This window comes from Zosterops lateralis, assembly GCF_965231275.1.
Source record: "Zosterops lateralis genome assembly, chromosome: 2".
NCBI lineage: Eukaryota > Metazoa > Chordata > Aves > Passeriformes > Zosteropidae > Zosterops > Zosterops lateralis.
In genome coordinates, this window is record NC_139763.1 from 81,839,930 (window position 1) to 81,864,401 (window position 24,472).

The 24,472-nt window shown below is 36.7% G+C and overlaps 1 protein-coding gene across 3 annotated transcripts in view; it reads left to right on the forward strand.

Moving 5' to 3' along the window:
- Positions 1-3,607: 3,607 nt before the first annotated feature.
- Positions 3,608-24,472, forward strand: part of GRM5 (glutamate metabotropic receptor 5) — a gene marked incomplete at both ends in the record, with an annotated part of 228,923 nt that continues 208,058 nt past the window's right edge. For 2 of the 3 annotated variants that reach the window (XM_083881467.1, XM_083881468.1), the window contains one exon: positions 3,611-4,289. In XM_083881467.1, coding sequence (XP_083737593.1) covers positions 3,611-4,289 — 679 coding nt within the window. Of the gene's footprint in view, positions 4,290-24,472 lie in introns of all 3 variants that reach the window. The other variant, XM_083881469.1, reaches the window with a different exon arrangement.

Here is a 24,472-nt window from a genome sequence, read left to right on the forward strand (position 1 = left end):
CTTATGAAATTTTACTTAATTTTGTTTTAGTACTCATCCTGCTTATAAGCTGTCTGTAGTAAGAGAGAATTGTAATCAAAATGTGGAGGGATTTGTATGTGATTCTTTTGGGAGAGAAGCACAGCAAAATTGTATATTTGAATAGTTCCTTTGGCTATCTTCTCTTCAGAAAAACATTCTCCAGGAAATATAATTAGTGTGCTTAGTCCATCAGGTCTCTGCTCAGCCATTTTGCCTGAAATAGGATTTGTTACTTGATTAGTCTCAGGATATCTTCTCACGGCATGGCCAGCTGTGCCAATCAGAAGGATGACAGGCAATACATACAAATTGAAACACAGGAAATTCTGTTTAAATATATATAAAAAGAAACCTTTTTACTGTGACTGTTGTCAAACAGGTTGACCAAAAAAGTTGTGGAGTGTCCATTCTCAGAGATGTTATGAACCTGACTGGACATGAAGCTCAGAAATCTGTTTTAACTGAACTTACAGTAAGCAGAGGGAACGGATCAGATCACCTCCTGAAGTGCCTTTCCACCTCAACCAGTCTGTTATTAAGTTTGTGAGTGCAAGACTGGAAAGCCAGATCTCTATTACTCAATACAAACACATTGAAATATTAGTCAATATAAATTCCAAGTTGTTTCGTTACATTATGAAAGGAGTCAGAAGATACTGACTTCAGGGGCTTTGGATGTGGATCCTAAATACTAAAAATACTAAAAAAGAGAAGCAATGTTCTCAGAGTAATTAGGAAATTTTTAAGTCACAGGTAAATTGACCTTAGCTTTAATATAGTGAAGGCTGTTCATTAATTGTGAAGCAGCTGCAGCCTGCATCTGGCCCCTTCATTTCAAAGGGGAAAGATTTTCTGATGGCTTTCAGAATAGGAATCCCCCAGCTATGACACATCCTAGTATTGTGGAACCAGAAATATGAAGGAGACCTTCAGCTTTGCCTCATTCTTTACCCTGTAATTTTATACTGATAGACACAACTATAAGCAGAGAAGAGCAAACAGCTGTTCTTTGGAGGGAAGAAGATAAAAATGGCCTTCCTTCCCTCTCTTTCCCGTATATGCTGAATGGAAATTTTTAATCCATAGGCGCAAGACCAATATATTTGGTGAATATGTGTTGCAGACTTAAAATGGTGGATTGGATTTTTTTTGTACCACAAACTCACCCCAAGACTCTGAACTCTCTCTATTTGTACATCTGCAGATTCACAGGCAGGTAGGTTATAAAAAGGCATCTAATTGTATATCCAGTTACAATCTGCAGTAAAGCTGACACTTGTCTGGATATACTTGTGTTCTGGATGTGTAGCCTTAGTTTGAGAGGTTCAGAAAAACAAACATCCATGGTGTTATATAACAGAGTACTATTTCTGTTCAAAGGTTAGTAAGTTATTCTTTTTCTAAAGTCATAATACATTCAATTTATTAAAAGTATAGGAATTTAACAGCTATGATCTTTTACAAGTATATCCCCTGTCGTTCATCCTTTTGACTGTTTGCAAATTATATGGTGCCAACTTCAGAGTGATGGAACAAATAATTGCAAGACATAAGCAATAGTGATAGTCTGTAATTAGGGACTAATTAACCTGAACTGAACTGCTGTTATTCCTTAGTGGCAGAGGGTTGCAGTATTGATAAGACAACTCTTCACAGAATAAAAAAACCCAAACTTTACTGAAGTGTTTTACAGTTGTCTGAACCTTATTTTATTATTAGCACTTTATATTACTAAAATTAATATCACATGAACTTATTAATATTGTAATTAACATTTAAATATTATATTAAATGTGTGCATTTTGTTTGTGAATACTCACTCAAGCTCACTCACTCCTCTGTGAAAGTAATTTATAATTTATACACCTGAGTAAAATAATAGAAAGCCTAACATCAAGCAGAAGAATGTTTTTGTATTTGTCTCATCTTCAGAATCAGAAAGAGTTTCACTGTGCCACTATACTGAAAAACCTAGCTGTGAGGAGTAAATTCAAGAATAAAATCCTGTGAGATTTTCAACTCAAATAAATAGAGGTAGCTTTTAATTGCAATGGCTTTTTCTTCGTTGTACAATATCTAAGTGCTGTTAGAGTCATTGTTAATGGATTAGAAGTGATAGGTGGTGTCTGAAATGTATAAAATTCTTTTTTTTTAAATTGCATCAAAAGATTTATGTCAATAAAACTGAGACTGGGGTCTTCCCCGGAATTTTGCAGTTGCTTTGTTAAAAACTAAATTGGCATATTGGTTCACTAAGTAGCTCAGCATCTTAGATTTAAAAGTGCACTTGCCTTTCTGTATTATCAATGTATTCACTGGCAGGTGAGGGGTAATAGATAGTATTTAACGTGCTCAGGGATCAAGACCTGGCAAACAGTTTAAGCACTATATTTAAAACTGGACACATTCTGCTGCAAATCCACTGCCAGGTGCAGAACATTTTCAAGTACATTTTCTACTTCCACAAGTTAACCGCAGCCCAAGATGTGACATGTTTGCTGATTTATTTGTTTATTTATCCTTCAGCAACAGTAAAGATGAGTGCAGATTGCATTGGAGTCTATAGGTAAATGTAGCTGATCAAATATATTTGGCATTAGTGCATCTGTACAATCTTTATGTTGACTTTTTGATACCAACGGAGTCTGTAGGCTTGTGTAGAGTATAAAGATTTTTCAATTTGCTTTTTGATGATTTTTGAAGTAAGGATACAAAAAGGTGAAAATAAGATAATTGCTTTACTGTTTTAGAATTATTTTCCCTTTGCTTGAAACAAATATAAATATTAGGAAGAAAATCAGTTTTCTTAATCTTGTTTAAAAGCCAATTTGTTTCACGTGCTTGCAAAATAAAAACAGATTTATATATTCTGCATTCCTTAGAATAGCAGCTTTGTGCGTCAACAGTAGTTTCCTAGTGCTGGAATGGATAATAGAGTGTAGCCCAGGGTACATTGGTGTGACATATGTATATTAGAGACATAGAAAGTGTCTGAAATTAAAGGGAATTGTTTTCAAAAACACATATTAGAAATAGCAATGCACCTTTCTTCTATAGAATTAAATACTTGCCAGTCTTTTTGTGCATTTGAAAATATTTTCCCAAAGAATTTTAAACACAATTGTCAAAAAGAAAGAAGTTGATTTATACCAGCAGAAATACAAGCCTAAGATTGTGAAGCACTCACATGAGATAAAGGTTTCCAGCTTGAAAATGATGAAAGCAAGCATACTCAGTAGACAATGTATTACAGGCATTGAAAGCTGTAGAAATAGGTGCAATTTTAGAAAATATTATAAGATACTTATATCTTAATGCATAAGATTATATATATTGCTGACTTTATGAATAATTTAAAAGATATTTCTCTTATTTATTAATTTTTGAAGGGTATGAGGATTATGACCTCATGTGCAGCTCTGCATAGCTGTCCACTCGGAGAGGATGGTGACTCCTTAGAGAACAAATGCCAACTCCTGGTTAACAATCAGTATAGTGGTCCTTCTATCCAGAAGATTCGATAACTGCTTTTCACAAGCTCTCCAACTTTTTTCATCATGTTGTCTCTACCAGCCTAAAATTTCCTAAAATGATCCTTTTGCTGTTCCTTGCAATCCTGCTTTTGAAGGAAGATGTCTGTGGAAACTTTGGGCTTTTGGTTTCAGCGCAGGCAAATGAAAGAAGAGTGGTTGCACACATGCCTGGTGATATTATCATTGGAGCTCTATTCTCTGTCCATCATCAACCAACTGTTGACAAAGTTCATGAGAGGAAATGTGGAGAGGTAAGAGAGCAGTATGGTATTCAGAGAGTGGAGGCAATGCTACATACTCTTGACAGAATTAATTTGGACCCCACACTGTTGCCAAATATAACATTAGGATGTGAAATAAGGGACTCCTGCTGGCATTCTGCTGTGGCTTTAGAGCAGAGCATTGAGTTTATAAGGGACTCTCTTATTTCTTCTGAAGAAGAGGAAGGGATGGTGCGATGTGTGGATGGATCATCATCGTCTTTCCGCTCCAAGAAACCCATTGTTGGTGTCATTGGGCCTGGCTCCAGCTCCGTTGCTATCCAGGTCCAGAACTTGTTGCAGCTTTTCAATATACCTCAGATTGCTTATTCTGCCACAAGCATGGACTTAAGTGACAAAACTTTGTTCAAGTATTTTATGAGAGTGGTGCCATCAGATGCGCAGCAAGCAAAGGCGATGGTGGACATTGTCAAACGCTACAACTGGACCTATGTTTCTGCTGTACACACTGAAGGTAAGAGGTTGTTTTTTACCATATAAAAATGCCTTTGAAATACCCTGGTATGGTCTAATTGATGGGTGCTGTTAGCTTGATGTTGTTGGATTTTTGCCAGTCAGCTGTCAACAGTATAGACTTCTACTTTACTTAATAATGACTTTACGTTCTCTGAGTCTGAAGTAGCATCATATTGTCAATGGTTGAAAACAAATTTTGAAACACAGGATGGTGTGTGTTCTAGGGCCAGGCCATTGGTAAAAATAATTAATCTGGAGTCTCCTAAATGACCTTAATTTAATTTATTTGACACTTATTTGGTTTTCTTTATATATTAATCAGCATATTTATGCAGAATAATAATTATGACTATTTTAGAATCAATGAGTAGTATTAAAGCATCTGGTCTTCATAGCGCAGATGAGAGCTAAATCATCATTTGAAACTGTAGCTGAGTCAGATTGTGTTCCTGCTTAATATCTGAGCCACAGAGGCAGAGGTACTAGAAAACACACAATTCTGGCTAATATTTGAATGCAAGTTGTCCCAGCTCCTTCTTTTCATCCTGTTTACAGTATTCCATGGATTATTGCACCACTTCTTTCTCTGCCTCTGGCCATTGGTTTTGGGAGAGAGCAAGGGAAGTTTCCTTGAATTTCCTCACATATTTATGCTCCATCAGGTGTCCAGAAAATCAGAACTGTGTGCTAAATTATTTTCCTCTTTTTATTTATTTCACATAGAGCTTAAGCCTTTTATCCAGTGTTCAGAAGAGTATGTGATTAAAGGGGAATGCTATGGAAAAGTGTGCTTGATTTCATTATTCCTTGTACTGATAGAATTGAGTTCATCTTGCTAGGAGTGACTAGAATTTCATACTGTCTTAAGAGCAAGTTTCATCAGACTCTGCCTAATGACACCACCACTTAAGAGTTTTACAGAATTAAATTTTGTGATGAGTTTTTGGACCTCACCCTGTTGCCTCTGTTCAAATAGACAGATGCTGAATGGCAGGCTCAGAATACAATCTGAGAATGAAAAACGTTGAGAGATTGAACAGTGGTGGTGATGCTGCTGAACAGTGGCAGATGCTGCTGGCTTTATTACAACCAATAGAGAGCAGATTGCCCTTCCCACACACTGAGTATGCTTCTCTGGCAGGCTTTATACTATTCAAAGCTCCTTCTGAGGAAATGCTGGTCCAATGGTATAATGCCGAGATCTCTTTCCTCCTACAGATATGCAGAGAACTTATTCTGCATCATAAAAAATGCCAAAGTTAGAACTTGCATACAGATTGTCCCAACAACCATCATGACCTTGAGACCTAATAAATAGCTGAAGCCCCTTTTTTATGGGGACGCATGAATACATTAACAGTTTAATCTAAAACTTCAGTGTTAAAAACAATGTATAAATCACTCTTCATGACATCATGCAGCGAGGGTATTCTGTACCAGCTGATGCCTTTGGCATGGTTAGGTGTGCAGCCTTCCAGTCACAAATATGTATGAACAACATCATGGTCAAAAACAATGCCACTAACAATAGCACAAGATTTTATATCCTGACTACTTTTGATGACTCATCTAGTTTTTGCAATGAACAACTTTTACACCTCTCTTTATTGAGATAGGATGTTTTTATATTCAGTTTGGGAGTAGTCATGCTTATATCAAGGTCTAATTCTTCACAGAGTGAAAAATATGTACTTTTTCCACTTTCTGTGGACACTCTTTGGAGCAGATGGTAGCATATGGCATGTTAATCTTACAGCAGAGGAACTTTGTACTGTGCACTGGAAAGAAGGCAATAAGGACACAAGGGCTGGAGTGGGACATAGATGCTATGGGCAAAATGAGAAGTGAGTGAGAGAAGAACTAAATGTGAAGAAGGACAAAACTAAAATGATATACATAGTACAACCTGTGCTTGCTTCTGTTACTAAAGTGGATATGGTAGGTGGAACATTGTTAAAACCTGAGGCCTCATTCATAGCATATTTACAGCAATATAATTTTGGACTTCAGTGAAAGAACATTAAACTTGGATGAACCTTATGATCCTATCATCTAGTTGCATAGTCTAATAAGGATGATTAATAGGCTCTCCAGGTAAATGGCATCAAAAGTTTTATTACAATAGAACAGATGGTATTTATGATGGAATAGAAAAACACTAGCTGATCAAGGCACTTCTTTGAAAAGTGACAATGTCTGATGTTCAGGGCACAGTCTTTCCAAAGACTACAGCACATGTTATCACTTGCATTTTTTTTTAAACCACCTTTAAAAACCCCTACACATGAATGCTAAACAAAAGGAATTGAGTAAATAAGCAAAAGAGAGATTATTTATTTATTTATTTGTGTTGTATTTATTTTTTATTTTACTATAGTATCTTGTAACTTATTCTAAATATGCCACTCAACTCAGTGTCCTACATTCATAGGTATTATTTCAAAACAGAAAAAAAAATAAATTGTTGAATTCTGCTTGTTGCAATTTTTATTGTTGTAGGATCTAGACCACCCATAGAAAAGAATCCTTCTTTTCACTCTTTCAGTAGTTCTAGCCAGCTACATTCATTATCTTTAGCTATTTTTCATTCATTAATTTGTTTATTAACTAGACTCTTCTGATATTTATGATCATATTCTGATCAATATGATTTTTGTCTTGGCTTCTGTGATGTATTTCCATGTAGAGGGAGGGTCCTTCCTACAAAGTTGGATGGGGAGTAAAAAAGAGGCATGAAAAGCCTGTTAGTTTCATTCCTTTGGTAGTCTCATCAGCAGATAAACTTATAGGTCTCCTTTTGGTCTAGCATAAGAAAAACTTGACATACATCAACAGTTTCATAAGAAAAAGTTTCTTGTTTGAATCTTTCCATATGCACTTACTAATTATCTTTGTCTGCAATGGATTAATGTTTTCGGAGGTTGATCTGAGGTTGCACTGTTAAATCCTTACTTAAGACTTCCAGATTTAAAATACACAAAAAATGTTGAGAGATTCTTGTAAGCTTTGCTCCATTGACATTTAGCATTACAAATTAAACTAAGTGATGCCTCCAGTTTTACAAGAGACCTCTAAAAACAATTTTTTTTCCTAAAAATGGTAGCAAGAACTGCTGTCAGTGTAGCTCTTGTAATTTTAAGGAGGAAGGTTCTTTAACCCCTTCAGTAGAAAATGTGAACAACAAATGAATGATTTTTTTTTTTTTTTTTTTTTTTTTTTTTCATAAACAAACAGTCATCCTCACTTTCTGTAGTGTATTTTACACAGGCCAATCTTTGCAAATCTTAAGCCTGGGTTGTAACCCTGTCTTGCTTGGCTCTGTCAGGAATCATCATCACCATTACCTTCCCCCACTTTCCAACTCTTCCTTGCATTGAATCACTTGTGGGGCTCTACTCTGAACCAATCTGCCTTTAAAATAAAACCTTTTCTTGCACAATGAAGGCTGTTCTTCAATAAGCGCTATTGGTTTTGAGGTTCAGTCCACACTGTGGCTCCATGAACAGAGAAGTTGGCAGTGCATGGCAGGGAGATAGAAGCAAGCAGGAATGAGGGAAACTGGGATGTGAAATTCCTTGTACTAAGAACCTATCACTCAAAGCCTGAAGCAACTGCCTTCAAACTTTCTGATTACCACAACAGGCATGCAAGGGTGTACTGAGTTACTACTGGTCCAATGCTTTCAGGTGATGTTACAGATAGTTTTTCCACTTCTGGGGTAGGAGCATAGCTTAAACAAACTTTCCTTCAAATTAAACCAACATTCATTATCAGCGATTGAATGAGAGACAGGGAGGCCGACCATGATCAGAATCCGATTTTACTCAGGTTTTCCAAGAACTTATATACCATTTCGGTGAGGTTAATAATTTCTACTACAATAATTAGGTTAAAAGATCATACAAACAATCGTGAATCCCCACAATTCACTTCTTAAACCAATTGCACAGACAGACAGCAAGTCAATAATGCAGCCAAGAACTCTGTGTGTGTTTCTGTCTGAAGAAAAGTAGCACAGCAGAGGGAGGGCCCCTAATTTAATCTCGCAGTCTTGCAAGAATATTTCAGATCCTTTTTAGCTCATGTAACTATCGTCCACCTCTGTGGAAATGCTCGCAGGAAGGTGTAGAGAAGGAAATTTATGCATATATTTTTGGGTGGTGATGGTTGGCATGCAGGTGGGCCATGCAGCTCATGCACTGTGGGCATTTTTCTCATCCTTTTCTTGCTTAACCACTTGACACCACAGTTAATCAAAAATGGTGGGAGAAATCAGGAAGAGGCTGGCTGGCTTCCCAAAGAGACAGAGTTGCCTGTTTACCTCATTTCCCAAATGAAAGCATTCCCTGGTCTTTTTGAAAGATCAAAGAAAAATATGTACAATTTTCTCTTCTCCTGTCACTGAGATTTGAAAGCCTCATTCTGAAAGCCAGTTTGAACTCGATACCCTCCGGTTAAGCAGACTGACATTTGGATCAGACCTTCATAGTCAGAAACAAGATCAATCCCTGAGAATGTCTGCTTAAAATTTTTCTGGAGTCAAATGAATTAATAACTAGAAAGGCAATTTCATTGCCATTAGAAACAATTTCTTTTGCTGCACTGAATGGGGTGAAGAGATGCTGTATTCTGGAAAAATAGAACTGTACAGGGGTACCATTGAAACGCAATAAGCCAAATATATTGGGGGTGGCAAGGGAGAAATTTATTCTGGTTATGTAAAGGGTGTAATTTTCTTTTGAACACAGCCTTAGGAAATAAGACAGTTTGTTGACATTTTCTTGAGGCAACTCTGCAGGTAAACATTGAATGAAACTCATCCTTAAAGTCCTCTCTGTTTAACCTTACTTTCCTCCATTTAAATTAATCATAAGTGCATATAAAGAGGTGGTTCACATTTCTTTTCTTGGGATATAATCTGGCAAGGATAACAAAAGCAGACCTTTTTTTCCCTGCACATAAAGCTCATTTCACACAATTCCTTTCATATTTGTTCAAATGTGTCTGGTTAAAAGACTATTTTCCCCCCATCTTTTACTTCCAAATAAGCTAAATCAAATTCAGTCTGTGAGAACAGGATGAAGAAATGAATGAAAGAGCTGAAACAAGTTAATGTTAAACCAGTTGTCTGTAACAAACTGTACTTATATGAGGTCTTTCCTTCGGGCTCTAGTTTTTTCTCCTTTAGAGACAACAGTTATATCATGGTCAAAAATATTATTTGCTTTTCCCAAAGTAATACAATTGGAATTTGAATTAATTTTATTTAAAGCAGAGGTGATATTTTTTCATGCTGTATATGCAGAAAAAACCCATGATGAAACAGTATAACAAGAACATCTGTGCTAGTCTATGAAATTTTTTTCAGTTGCAAACAAAATCTATTTCTAAAAATCCATTTCTGAAAATTGAATAAATTCCTTTCTAAAGACTGGAGAGTATTCTATTCCACCAATGTTTAATTTTTTCTATTGGGTAAAATTATGTGTTTGGAGTTTTGTGAAATTACTTCTAAATTGTTTCAAACAGAAATTTTGAGATCAGAATTATAACAATTTGATATTTCCTTAATCACATTAATTTGGCAGCAAAACTGAAAAATATCTCTCATCTGAAAGAAAGTATGGGGGAAAAAAAAATCTATTTCAGGTTCCAGTCCTATCCTGTTGCTTGCTCATTTTTATTGAATGTTGACATCTGAAAGAGGTAGCCTTTTACTTGCCTAATTTCAAATATTTATCCTAGCATCTCAGTTGTGAATAGTGAGTAAATGCTATCTGCCAGCTGGGAATACTGAGACAGAAAAGTGAAGTAACACTGAGTTAATGTTTGTGTTGCTCTGCAGTGAGTGACTTCCCAGACAATGTTCTAATACTGCTGTTAGGCTGCTCAGGCCAGACACACCTGCTGTGAAGGATCTTGACTAACAGAAAAATACAAAGTGAACGGTATGCTGTGCATTCTGTGAGTGTAATGGGGATGAAAATCCATGAAACTGCAAAAGGAATATGAGCAAGAGAGTATGCTATTCCAAAGCTTCAAAGAAAATTAATTTTTAAAGGAATGAAGGAAGGGGGACATAGCCAAGAGGATGTCATTCGGTTTGTCAAAATGTCACTTTGCCTCTTTTGTTTAGGGTCTAGGTGTTTGAATGGCACTTTTTCAGCCATTTAGACTCTTGATACATAATACACTTGATAGCAACTAAGTGAAAGCTTCAGTGTCATGAATTTCGCCTTTACTGAGAAGAAACAATGGGAGTTCAGCAACCTCCAACCTCATCTTCCATTTTTCCTCTGCTTGGGGCCTGGAAGGAGCTGGGTTACTGTCCCCATGCCCAGGCTGCAGCTCTTCAGTCAGAGAGGGATCATAAAGTTGATGAGATTTGGAAATCTTTCAGAAAATGAAGTTTCACTGCACAGTGCTTAGTGGGTCAGAGCAGTTTTATGAAAGATGGTTCTTCCCAGAACAATTTGGGAATCTTCCCAGATGTGTAATCAGGTGCCTATGGGGAGTGGCAGAGACTCCTTTTCTGTATCTCTCGTTGGTATTTTGTCTTTGAGGTTAAAAAATACATGCTATAGACCTGGTTGAAAAATAGATATTTCATACAATTAAAAAAAATACATTTCCTGAAGTAATTTTTGTCCCAAGACAGAATTCAAAGCTAAATAACATTTTTTAGTGAATAAAAGCCCAGACAAAATTTAGAATTTCGTCAAAATAAACTGTTTGATGGGGCTATATTAAGAGTAGATAAAAGATAACTTGATAAATCAAATGTGATCTTTGTTCTAAACTGTGTTCACTTTATTGCTTTTCGCAAATATTAGTGTTCCTTAATGGTTTTGGCCAAAAGTGTTTTATTCAAGAAAGAAATGGAAGTTTCCCTTACATCAGATTTTATTTAGCATATGTTTTATATCACCAATCCTGAACACAAACTAAACATTTTAGATACATTGAAATGTATCCAAAATTAATCCCATAGTTAAGGAGAAGATTATAAACAAGGCCCCATTATTCATTGTTTGTAAGCATTTGTAGTACTTCTGAATCTCTATTCCTTATTATTCAAACTGTAGATTTTTCTTTTTTTCATGTGTGTTACCTAGCGGCAGGAAATTTAAATCAATTTGTGAAGTAATTTTTCATAGATTTTAAGGTCAAAATTAAATTTTGATATATAAAAAACCCAAAACCCAAATGAACCACCAAACCCAAAAAACTTCCAAAACATTATTTCATATTCCTTGAAATTGATTCTATTATTGAGAATTCAGGGGTGATCAGAACACTGTTGAGATGAGAGCCAGGAACAAGGGGAGAGAGACAGAAAAAAAGCTATCCAGCACCATTGCACAGACTAGGATGAGAACACTTTTCAGAGTGCTAGCTAAAACAAGACTTTACAGGAAAACATGATTTAATTTCCTACATAAACAAGGAAAAAAGAGGATGTCCTGAACTTGTCAGTATCTTTATACATCAGTATCTTTATACATAGGCAGCTTAACAGTGCAAGAATTAAATCGATGATGCTTCAAAATTTGAGGCTTTCTGTTCAGTTAAGGAGCGGAATAGATATTTACATTGGTCCACACATGAAGAACATTTCCTGTGCCTGTAAGAGCTAATTTGTGATTTCTTTGAAAGCTGAGAAAGGGCAAAGGACTTGTGCTGGACCTTTTAAAATTTTCTGCCTTCCCTACAGCAGCCTGACTAGCTGATCCTTGAATTATGCAGGAGACTGTGATCTTGGAGGTGAGCCAAAAATTATAGACTTAGCTTTAATTTAGTTTGAAAGCCACTGGAGAGAGAATAATGTTGCATCCATCTTACTAAAATCTGATTGCAGGCTCATGATGTGGAGGCAGCCCATTCTGTAATGCATGGTGTTTATATCATTATATTGTGTGTGTATATGTTAAAGGAGTGATTGGGAAGGTTGTTAACAGAACAGTTGCCATCTACCTTGGCAACTGAATTTGCAGGCAATATTTTTCATAAATCACTGTCTCATTTTTAAATGAACATAATGTAACTCATAATTCTGAATATACTGACTGGAAGAAAAAAGAACGTATTTAAGATTTCCTTTAATTGAGGGATTTGATTTCTCTTTCTGGAAGTCTGACAACATTTATGGCTGGCCAGATACATGGTCCAGGTGATATATGTGAAAGCCTCCATATAAAATCAATTACATTGTCAAAGGGCAAACAAACAATGTATGGGGAATGGCTTTTCTCAAAGTGCAATGTATACTTGAAGAATTGCAAAGATAATATCTGGGAGGGATGGTAAAGCACCACACTGAATGAGCCCCATGGCCAAAATCCAACCTAATTGTTGAGAAGAGTAGATGTATGAGGAAAATTTCTCCACAGACTGTTCCTCAGTCTGTAGTGATCTAGTCAGATGCTTCCTATTTTAACTAAGATTAGATGTTTTGTTTGTACTGCTTCTTCTTGAGATGGATTTCTTCTCATTTTCTAGTTAATGTTACAGGGGGTAGGAGGAAGAATAGAGGAAGTACTGGCAAAACAGAGGTGCAAAATCATAGTGAGGGGACTGTGATAAGGATCTAGGAAATTTCCTTACCTCAGTGAAGACGGCTACAACACATTGTTTATGGAGATACACACAGACCGTCTTCACCTAAGGACCTTGTGTAGAGACAGGGTTGATTTCAATATTGGGTAGTCTGTTCAGACTGTGAATTACTCATTCTTCAAATGTAATAACCAGCTGTGTTTCTCCAACCTACAGATCTTCCCCAACCTACTTATCAACTATGATAAGTTCTTCCCAGGGAAAAGCTTCTTTTTCCAGGCATTGTTCTAATCTTTATTTTGGTGAAACCAAAGAACTTTAGTTCTACTGTCACTTCTGTAGAGTGACTTTTTGAGATGCTGAGTTTTTCTTATAGTCTTTGTATGAATCTTTTGTCAAATTTTTTTAAGAACATGTACCCTTTTTCTTAGGGAAATTGGTGTTCCATTTTCTTCTTTACAATTAAGTCAGGCAGGACTTCTGGTTATAAAGTGATATTTCTTACCTTATTAGTAAACCAATACAGTGGTGCCCTGTAAATATATGCCATTTATTTTTCCCTTTATAGTTATCTGCCTCCCTCTTGTCAAAACTTCTGCTTATCTGGCTTACTATATCCCCATTATCAAGGTTCAGTGGAGTTTTTTAAACCCACTTTCCACTGTTTCTTTTCTGGTTGCATTAATTCTTTACTGCTAGCCCCAGTTAGGTTCGATTATTTTTTATCCCTCTCTGGTCAAAATAAGATTACTGAGCCACTTCAGGTAGATAATTTTATAAATATGACATGAGGCACTGATTTGGAAACTTCTAAAACTTTTGGTTCACGTGACCCTGACTATCAATCAATGCAGATTGAACCCTGGATAAAATAAAGGACATCAGAATTACACACTATTTTTAAAGTTCTTTCACCTGGAGAATGCAGACTTAGTCCACATGTGTTCTAAACTTCAGTCTTTAAAATCCATATTCTTCTTTTAAAATATATTATTTTAACTAGATTTCTTTTTCAACAAGTCTACATTCTTAAAGCCTAGTACATTACAGTTCATAAATTTGCAAGTATGGCATTTAGTGAAAAACAGGACATTTTTTCACATGCAAGCAAAGCATTGAAGGTGAAAGATAAACTGAAAATCTTCCTCTCTTTTACTTTCAACAAACTTCATACCCAACTTCAGCCTCAGTTATGTCAGGATGGGGTTCTTGAACATGATATCTGTTACACTTAAAGAATCCAACACTGTCTGCACTTGACCTTTCTCTCCATCAGGTTGCTTAGAATATGGTTCTTGTCAGCAAGATGAGTGAGCAGTCAGGGAGGATGTGGACATGCTCTTGAGGGTTCCCTAACTTGCAGAAAATGTTGTAGGTGTCTGTGATCTGAGAGCAATGATGAACAGGCAGGAGAAATGCATCCTGGCAGCAAATGATTGAAGCTATATTTAGGCATGAAAAAGGAGCAAATACTCCTTTCCCATTCCAAACTTCTACAGTTTGGAATGGGATCTTATACCTTTGTTATGGAGAAAAAGCAGTGAGTGTCAGCTCCTTTCCTATTTCCATGATGGCTTTGCATCTCAGAAAAGATTTTTTTCATAGGTTTCTAAAGAAGTCCAGGGAGGAAAATAAGTAAAAACTTGTAGGTGCTGCTCATTTAGTTTTATGAGTAGAACAGAACTTCAGGTTGCATTTCATAGGTAGGTAGGTTTTCCTTTTTCTTCTATCTTTACTGCACAAAAATACAGGACTAAAATCCTTTTCACATTAACAGAAGCTTTCAAAAAGATTAAGATATGTGCCCAAAATAGGACTGTGAGAGAGTACATATTATCTTTCCAATATAAGCTTTGCATATGTCTTCAATCATGGTTATATAAAAAAGTGGTTTCTTTGGTTTTTCATTCCTGCAGCACTGTGGGATGTGAAGTTACCTTGCTCATTTTCATGCATATGCAAAAAGACAAGCAATTTGTCTGACCTATTTCTTCTGCTAACAGAAAAGTATGAGACAAACTCAAATCTAAGGAGCCTAAAAATGTTAAAGTTGGATCAGATGCGCTCTTTCCCAGACTTAAATATGTGCCTTGCAAGCGCACTGTACAGGGTATTTCATTGCTCAGCTTCTTACTTTGGCATGTTCCTGCCTCCTGAAAAGAAAGTGATATATAGATGGTCTGTGTCTTACTGGGTATGGAGTGAGGATTTTCTTCACTCAGACAGAATTTCTATGGAGGATTTTTTTTTTTTTAAAATCTAAAGGTATTTGTGCAAATGATGTCTGTCATCACACTAAAGTTGTCCAGAATAAAACATCTGGTACAGCATGCATTCAGAGATGTCAACCTTATGGATTTTGCATAGAAGCCAAACTGCTGCAATGACTGAGATAGGCTAGGAGTGTAGTATCTTCTGGTAAGCTACCTTAGATTCCACTGGGCTGTGTAAGCTTTATAGTTATATCAACATCCTCACACAGAGTTTTATTGAGAAGTGAGTGTTGTTTGACCTGTAGACTTACTAACTTCCCATTTCCTCCAGCTTGTGGAGGAGTGACATGAAAATAGATCAGGCACAGGAGACAAAGTGCTGAGAAGAGCCTCAGTCACTCGTGGTCAGTTATGCCCATGTCAGGCTACGATGAAGACTCTCTAATTGCATGTGATGGCACATTGATCACACTCAGCCATATTAGAAGAGGGAAGGCTCTTGTGTTCTCTACTCTGTGCTGTGGACCTGCCTGTGCTGCTTGATTTACTTGTGTCTCTGTGAATGGAAACACAATACTCTCTCTTATAGCCCCCTTCAAGAATGGCAGTCAAATTAAATCACCCAAACCAGAACAGTCAGCCTGAGAATATAGACCATGGAGAGCAAGACAGTGGAGTCTGCTCTCTGGAGAAGTCTCTGCTGGAGAAGAGAGTTTGGGATGGTTTATGTGGAAGTAAGAGAGTCCAGCTCTTCTGGACTATCTGTGTGGCCCTGATGAAATTGTAGATATCACGCCAATGTCTTACGATGGAGAGACTGGTTCGAATACACATTTGGGCTGTACCATTGCAGTACTGTGATCAAACTCATTAGCCCATTGGGAAGTATGGCATGGGGCACAACACTCTGGAGCTGAGCATCTCAACACAACAGGCTGGATCAGAGTTGCTTTTCAGTGTGCCTGGGGACGTGCCTTCAGCCATCTGCAAAGGGCCTGCTTAATGATTTTATAATGGTTTGGCATTTTGTAGGCTGAGCATTGGCACACATGGGCGTTTTTGAAGCATTTGTTCCTAACACCCACATTTCAAGCATGTGATGGAAGTGTTTGAGGAGCAATACTTTGGAGAGGAGGGACACACAGACATAACTTGCAATGTGGGGCAGAGAAACTCACGGACATATAGTTTGAATACATGTTTCTGTTACCAAACACACAGGGGATGGTGCCCTTAGAGAAGGTGCTCTGAAACATAATTGAGAAAAAGCAGCTTGATTGACATAGCTCCCCTGGAAGAAAGAAAGAGAACACTAGAAACATGGGAAAATGAAAGCTGTAAGGCTGGTTCCTATTTCTCTTTTACACAAAAGCTTTTATCTGATTCTGTTTTTTCTCCTCTTGAACAGTTGGTAGAGTGGGAGTTACATCCAACACCTCCGTGTGACAAATCTCTGCCTACGAAATACTGACACGTTACATTTCATTAACCATATGGGACCTAATTATGCTGCCAGCTAAAATACAGGTGCAAGTCCTAAAGGACCTGCTTGCTGTATGTACATGGGCCTTATAGAATTTTACAGTATGTTTGCCTGCACAAATCAGAGAGTTTATTTGACGTTTGTAATATGGATGGCTTCAGTGACCTATATAGAGACTAAGTTTTAATATCTAGCTGAAGTAAAAGGTAAGTTTTTACTCACAAGATTGAAGGGTTTGGAGGAGAAGGGGCAGCATCTGTGTGTGTACCAAAAAATAAAAATTGTCAGTCTTCCCAGGAAGTAGTATTTCAGCATTTTGCAGTCATGTCCATAAAGAAAACTGGCCAAAGGTAGCCAGAATCCTTAAAACAGTAGAGCACTGACACCCTCTGTCTACAGACAACTTGGAACAAAGTGGGCCAGATTTGGCAGTGCTCTCTCTGCCCTGTCTGTCCTGCTGAGATGTTGGCTCAAAGACATGAGCACAACATAATGCCACTTGCAGCAATTTCATTAGAAATTATTTTATCAGGTGGGCTGTGGAAGGGCGGAAGTGAACTCTGTGCAGATTGGATATGAATGCTAAGAGGTTCTTAGCAAGAGGAAGCAGAGTATCAAAGGTCTAGGTGAAGGAGAAGCTCAAGAGTAAAGGATTAAGAGAAACAAATTGCAGAAATAGCAATGCTGCTGAAGATTAATTGCTTCACTGATACAATTTCTAGACATGAGTACTTAATACACCCTGTTTCTTATTCAGAAAATGCCATCTACAAGCCCTGAAAAGTTTCACAAAGTTAATATAATTTTATTAATAGGAAACCAAAGGCCTGAAAACTGCTGTGCTGGAGGATAATTGTGGCACCTATTTTGTTTCTCAGGCCTCTATTCTTCCTTGAACAGGGCTGTCTTTCATGGCTGATGTCATGACCTGCCACTGTACAGGAGATGCCACATTGGGTCCTTCAATTGTTGTATGCATAACACAAGGCCTGAAGTTGTCCTTCAGACCAGAAGTGAAAATGCAGGGAGGTGCTCTCAGTATTCCTGAAGACAGTTAAATTTCAAGCTAAAGCAAACTATGGAATACAGCAGTAACTCCGAACTGTGCTTGCATTTATAAGCTGTTGATTTGCCCTAAATACGTCAGGTAGAAATGACTGAATTTTGCTTTATAAAATGACTCTTCAAATCAATCATGTTAATACCTTCTCATAAGCTGATGGCTTCTCTCTGGCAAGACGTGTCATTTTGATATGATCATGGTAGAAGTTCTACTAGCTTCATTGCACAAGCAAGAAATTAGTAATTACGTCACAGTTTTGTAGAGGTGTTTGTAAAAAACTCATACCTACAACTATGATAATATTTGAGAGATTTTTGTGTGTATTTGTTCTCTACATTATTGTGAAAACATATTTTTATAATATTTTTCTTTTTTTTTTTTCCATGTGGAAAGCAGATAAACATTTTATTGTGAAAGGAGAGGGTTTTTTTTAATGGAAAATGTTTTTAAATATAGTAAGAATGGGTGTTTGTGCATTTTCATTTTCTTTTGGTGGAATTTACTGAAGTCTTATCACCTACTGCCCACAGTTCTGGACATTTATAGGTGAGACATAATATGCCCAATGGCTATTTTTGCTATCCTCTAAAAATAGCAATGGTGAATTTGCAGTGAAACTATTTTGTTAATCTGTGTCAATATGTAAGAAGATGCTCTGACTTCAAAGATCAGCACTTTGCCATGCATGTAAAATTTGCTGAATGAATAATTGGACTGATTGCTTTGGGTTTAAATATAATGTAAAAAGTATTTGGGACACCATATCAAGTAATTACATATTTCAGAGGCATGGGGAGTTGGTCAATTTGTGAAGATGATCTATTTAAGGACTTTGCTTGAAATGTGCTATGTATCAAATGTATTATTTTAAGGTCTACAATGAGGTTATTGGCTCAGTATAATATTTGCAACTGAAAAATCTATGAAAAGTTACCAAGCAACTCTTTCTTATGGGAAAGATCTTGTAGTAAGAAAGGATATTTACTGCACTCTTTCTAATCACGTACTGCTTAAAGTTATGAGCAGTTTACAAACAATCAATAATTGTTTACCACTTACTGATGAACTCTATATTAGCTAGATATATAAAGTTTCTAATAGAAGGTCAGTAGTAGCAAAACACCCAGTCCTGCAGTCAAAAATGTGTCAAGGAGAGTTACCAGACCTACCTGTGACTAGAAGAGCTGTGGAAAAAGCACCGCTTGGGTGCTCAGACTGAAAATTAGTCTTGACTCACTGCTATACTTGTGTGGTGTCCTGTCCTGCATTTCTTCACCACACTATTTGTGAAGACATGGAGATTTCTTTCACAGGAAAGAATTGCTTGCTTTTTTTTTTTTTTTTTTTTTTTCATTTAACTCTGTCTTCTCTGTGATTCTGTTGTCTACTTATTTGCACTGAAAGTTTTTCCTCTGTCTTGATATGCATTTGAATGGCATCTAGCATCCAGGTACCATCACGTTAGCTGGTGCTCATATACATCATTATAAGTAATTTGCAAAAAAAATTACAATTCCCAAATAGTAGCACTCACAGTCATGACTGTTGGAGCCTGAGTCCTTTCCTTTTATCAACACTTTATTTCTGTAGTCCAGAGAGTGCAAGTGAATTGGACTAAAAGTGATGGCAGTTTGAATCCATCACATACTCTGCAGGGTTCTGCTTCAGCAAGTGCTCTGAACCCTTTTGATATTTTTACTCTGAACAAGTGAGCTGTCTAAGGAGCAGTAAATCAAAAAGCATCCTTTTCTGATAGACAATAGACTTCTGAGTCTATGTTTGACGAATTTTTAATATTGTCTGGTAGAACAAGAACAATAACAAGAACTGTTCCTGCTGATGAAGGAATTGCCTGCTTGCCTTAATTACATGTTTTGTCAAGGACTCTTCTTGTGTGTGTCAATCAGTTTATTCATTTTCCTCCCTACAATACTTTTCTCTGAGCAAAACCTCTTGACTCTGGTCTTGATTTAAGCAGAAACGGGTATATTATTGTAAATTCTATAAAACCAGAACCTTGGAATAAAAGGTGGTTACTGAAATGCTTGTTCTTCATATTTGTGTAGTCAGTAAAAAAATGGTAGTTGTAACATGCTGGTGGCTCAAAATTGTATCTGTAAATTATACCCTCGTGGAACTTTGGGCATCATTCCAGTTCTGATGTCAACACCTTATGTTTCTCATATTTCTGAGAGTAATTGTAGACTTTTTGAAATAGATTAACCTGCAGTTATTTGGAACAGGAGATTGAATCTCCTTGAGCATGTGCATATCATAAAATGAAAAAAGACCAATGGATGTGCTTAGGCGCTGCACTTCCTAACTGTTAACTCATCCCCTGCTTCAGTTACGGACTATTGCAATGACCCCTATACAAAGTGGAGCTGCTAAGAAGGCTGGAGATAAGCAATGCATGCAGAATAATTTATGTTACTTGTCCTTGTTCTGTCCATCCTCCCATTGTGCAGAAGCCCCTGCCTAAACATAAAAAGGCAGCATTCTTCTTGGGAGCTTTACAGGAGTAAGTGCCATGGAACTCTGGTTTTTCAATTGCTGTACCTGAAGAATCTCAATTTGCTTTTTCTTGAAAAGCTGGTTAAATCTGATCATACCAGACCTGCATATTTTGAATACTTTTTGATTCATGCTGTCTCCAACTGTGCCTGGAAATTATTTGGGACAGTTCAGGCAAAAATTATTCCAGGGACTATTATAACAATTTAATATTGTAGAGAATCATGTTTCACCACTAGTGAATGTTCTCTGATGATGAATATACCTATATAAATGTTACGTCTTTTTCTCGATAAATACCTTTCTTAACCTGCAGGCATATATTAAACAAAGCAGTTATCAGTAGAAGTGCAAGCAAAGGCTTTTTTATTCCATTTGAATCTTTGCATACTCCTCTTTGTTTTTCAAGGATCTTAATTTCTTTTCAGCTCTCTACAGCTTGTTGAGATATTTAGTAGCTGAAAATGTGTTATTATTAAATGTGCTCTTTTTTTATTGGAGTGAATAATGAGACACTAAAAAATGCCGTGAGATTACTCAGTTTTAATTAAATGAATATATTTTGTATAAACATTATCTTTTATTGAAAGAGGGCTCATTTCAGAGGAAAAAATGTTTGAGAAATTAGGAAAGATAATGAATTCTATAAATTAGACTACTCAGGATCAAACAGTAGAATACAAAGAAGAGACACTAGCAAAAATGGTTATTATGATTCTATGGTTCTGACATTCTTATGCCAGTTAATGATATCTATTGGAATGGAATCTACTGGTAGTGTATTTTCCCACTGGGAATGGAGGGAAGAGCTATGAAACCCTTAGGGAATTTTATTTAGATAATGTATCATGGATACCCAAAATAATTATGTCTCAAAAAGTAAATAAAAACAGATAGATAAAGTCTACTGCTGCTGTCTGCAAAGTTATGAAGAAGAACAAGAACAGATTGAGTCAATATTAAAAGTAATTCAATCTTGGTCCTAGGCCAGAACAAACATTTCTTGGCATAAAAGTGGTAGAAAAGACTACTCTATTTCATTTTTCTCAAGCTGCTAACTAAGTTGTCCCAAAGACACTGTTCATACAATGCAGAGTCATGTCTGAGAGGTGGTTCAACCCTCCATTTCATTTAACTCTTCGTTGGTGATTACTGCGTTCCTAACTCAGGTACTTTAGATAAATATTAAAAATTATGTCTGCTGAATAACAGATTTAATAAAGATGAAGACTTTCAAATATGAAGGCAAAGACAACTTTATTGGCAGGAAGTATAATATGGAAATGGAAATGACCGCACCTGAAGTGGAAGAACAACTCTTGAGTGAAATTAAACAGTGTCAGATAATTGTGGTCCAAAAGGATCAAGACTTGCTGTTTGAAAAATCATAAATCTGGCAGCAGGGTTTTATCTAGAGGGAATTTTAGATCATCTTTTGGGTGTTTTTTAAAAGAAAACATTATTTCAGGATTGACACTGTAATACTGATGCATGTTTGCACAATTTAGTGCATGTTTGTGTGAGTGAAATGAATTCATTATCCATAGATCATGTCTCTGTAGTATGTTTAGTTTCAAGGAAAATTTTGAAAAGAAGGGTATGGAAGCAAATGTAAGATCCCCAATATGTGCCAACCTTTTTTCAAGGGATCATTGATTTTAATTGTTTTCTTCATAAAGGGAGAAAATATAGTTTAGATGTTATCTGTTAGGGCTTGTTAAGTGCTGATATAGTGCCACAGAGGAAATTAGAGTTAGGGTTTGGGTTTCATAGTAGCTGAAAACTACTGTGAAACTGAGATAGACCGGAAAGTGGGTAAAATGGAAAAAGAAGGTATAAAATTGCATAAGGTTATTGTCAGCAGCCTTAAGTGATCAGCACTGGGGCTAGATTCATTAATTGCTTTTGTAACTGATGTAAGCATGATCAGCTTATTCCCTGGGATTTTCTAATGATGTAAAAAATATTAACCAGCAGAAAGGAAAAGAAGAGCAATTGCACAAGAAGAGTTGTGCAGTTTTGCAGACTAGGCTAAAAAGAAATTCTACCAGGCACTTTAAATCTTCTCTGTCTTTAGGTATCTAATCTAAATAGTCTAACCAGGACTATAGTCATCCTAAAATCTGTCTGTGTATCAGTAAGAAATTCTGAAACCTGCCATGGGAGGTAAAAATTTTTAAGTGTCTTCCAGAGGAGTTCTGAGATGTGTCATGATCTCTACTGACTAAGTGTGAAGCTTAGTATGATAAAGTTTCTTGCCTTCCACAAGTACTCCCTTTTCCTTACGGATTAATGTTGATTTTTGTTGTTTCCCAGGACCTCAGCACTTAGGAAGAGAGGGTGCAATAGAAAAGAGAAGGCAGTATGATAAAGATATGAAAAAGGCAAATGGAATCTTGGAGTGGTATTTTCAGAAAAATAGATTATTTGTTCTGATTTATAGGTTTCTGTAAATTATCGTCTGATTGTTGGAGTCTGGCAGTCATTAATATCTGGGGAAGAGAGAATCAAAGTGGGGACAGCTGTGTAGAAGAGTTAGTGCAATCCGAAGAACCTGTCATGAAACCAGGGCCTTTAAGATTTGTTTTTATTTAGTGCATGAAAATGAAGCTTTAAAAATACAATTAATGTTTTTAAATACAGCCCATTGAATGGTTTCTATGTCTGAAAGAAAAAGAAATACTATGTCTGAAAGAAAATTATATCCAGGCTGACTATTAGAAGGATTTCCAACTCTCAGGTGAATGTGGCTTGGAGTAACCCCACAATGGATAAACTTTTTTGCTCAGACTGCAGCTGGTTTTGAGTCACAGTGCATGCCTGATCTTCAACAGTATGTCTACACATATTTTGAAAGAAAAAAACTGCATGGAGGTGTCTCTGAAAGCATACACCCGGAAATTTGAAAGCAACAACTAGGAGAAGAAAATACATATAAAAAGATTGGCAGAGTTATTCTCGATGAAGACAGTAATACAATGAATTTTCAGATTACCTTATTTTTACTTCCCTGAGAAAATACACTGGCATTAATGATGATTGAAATGGGCTGAGCTACATGGCTTTAAATGGGAGAAGAACAGACATTTATAAACTGGATAAAAACCCTGATAAATTAAACTGAGGTTATAGAGCCTGATGTTAAAACTGCACCATCCTTCAAATAAACCAATAGCTTTGCCATGTTCAAGTTAGATAAGGATGCTAGAAAAAATGGACTACTATTCAATAAAGAGGTAATTCCTCTTTAATTTCTCTGTCTTGTTCTTCCTTCTCCTGTCCCCTTCTCTTTCTATACTACAATGTGCAATAACAAAAGAAATCAGGATTGAATGGAATGTAGTTTTGTGCATGGAGGAACCTAAAAATTCTAAAGGAATCTTTTAATAGATTTTGGGCTGCCTAGTATGCTAATTACAGATCAGAGGGAAAAAAAAATTGATCAATAAAATTTTCTCAGTATAGGAGAAGGAAGGAAGGAAGGAAGGAAGGAAGGAAGGAAGGAAGGAAGGAAGGAAGGAAGGAAGGAAGGAAGGAAGGAAGGAAGGAAGGAAGGAAGGAAGGAAGGAAGGAAGGAAGGAAGGAAGGAAGGAAGGAAGACCTACACATCTGAGTTATATCTCAGTGTATTCCTAATGTTAAGAGAGAGACTGGATTTTTTGCATGCCCTACAGAATCCTTGAGGGCTGATTGTAGTCTGGGGAAACTTCATAGCTGGGTGTTCTCTTTTTCAGATGGGATCGCGAATGTTAACAAGGGGAAATATTGTTGTATTGGGGGATTTTAACAAGAGGATGGTACATCTTGCAACAGGTTTCCCAGATGGATTGTTAAATCTTCATCCTTGGAGGTATCCAAAGGTTGACTGGAAAAGGTCCTGAGCAACCTGATTTAAGTTGCTCCTTCTTGGAATAAGGGGTTGGACAAGAGGACCTTCAGATGTTTCTCCCAACTTCATTTATTCTCTGGTTTAACTGTTGTGTACAGAAAAAGCAAGGCGATATATACAATATTGAATTTTGATTTATCTCGATCTTATTCTTGTCTTCTACTAATGTAGTATTATAGGGATTGTAATAGTCTCTCAAAAGTCTTATGAGACAGACTGTAATCCCTTCTTTTGAGGGAGGGAAGGGTACAGGATGAGAGTGGTCACAAGACATTCCTAAACCTTGCTTTTGAAGCAGGACTTCTGAATCCTGAACAAAGGCAGAGTCAGCCTTTGTTTCATGAATGGGATATAACTATAACTATTAGAAACCAGAGGGAAGTGGGGAATTGATCTCTCTGAAAACCTGTGGGATGGGCATGGACATCTCCTACTGATCTGGGCCAAACTGGGATGGAGCTGT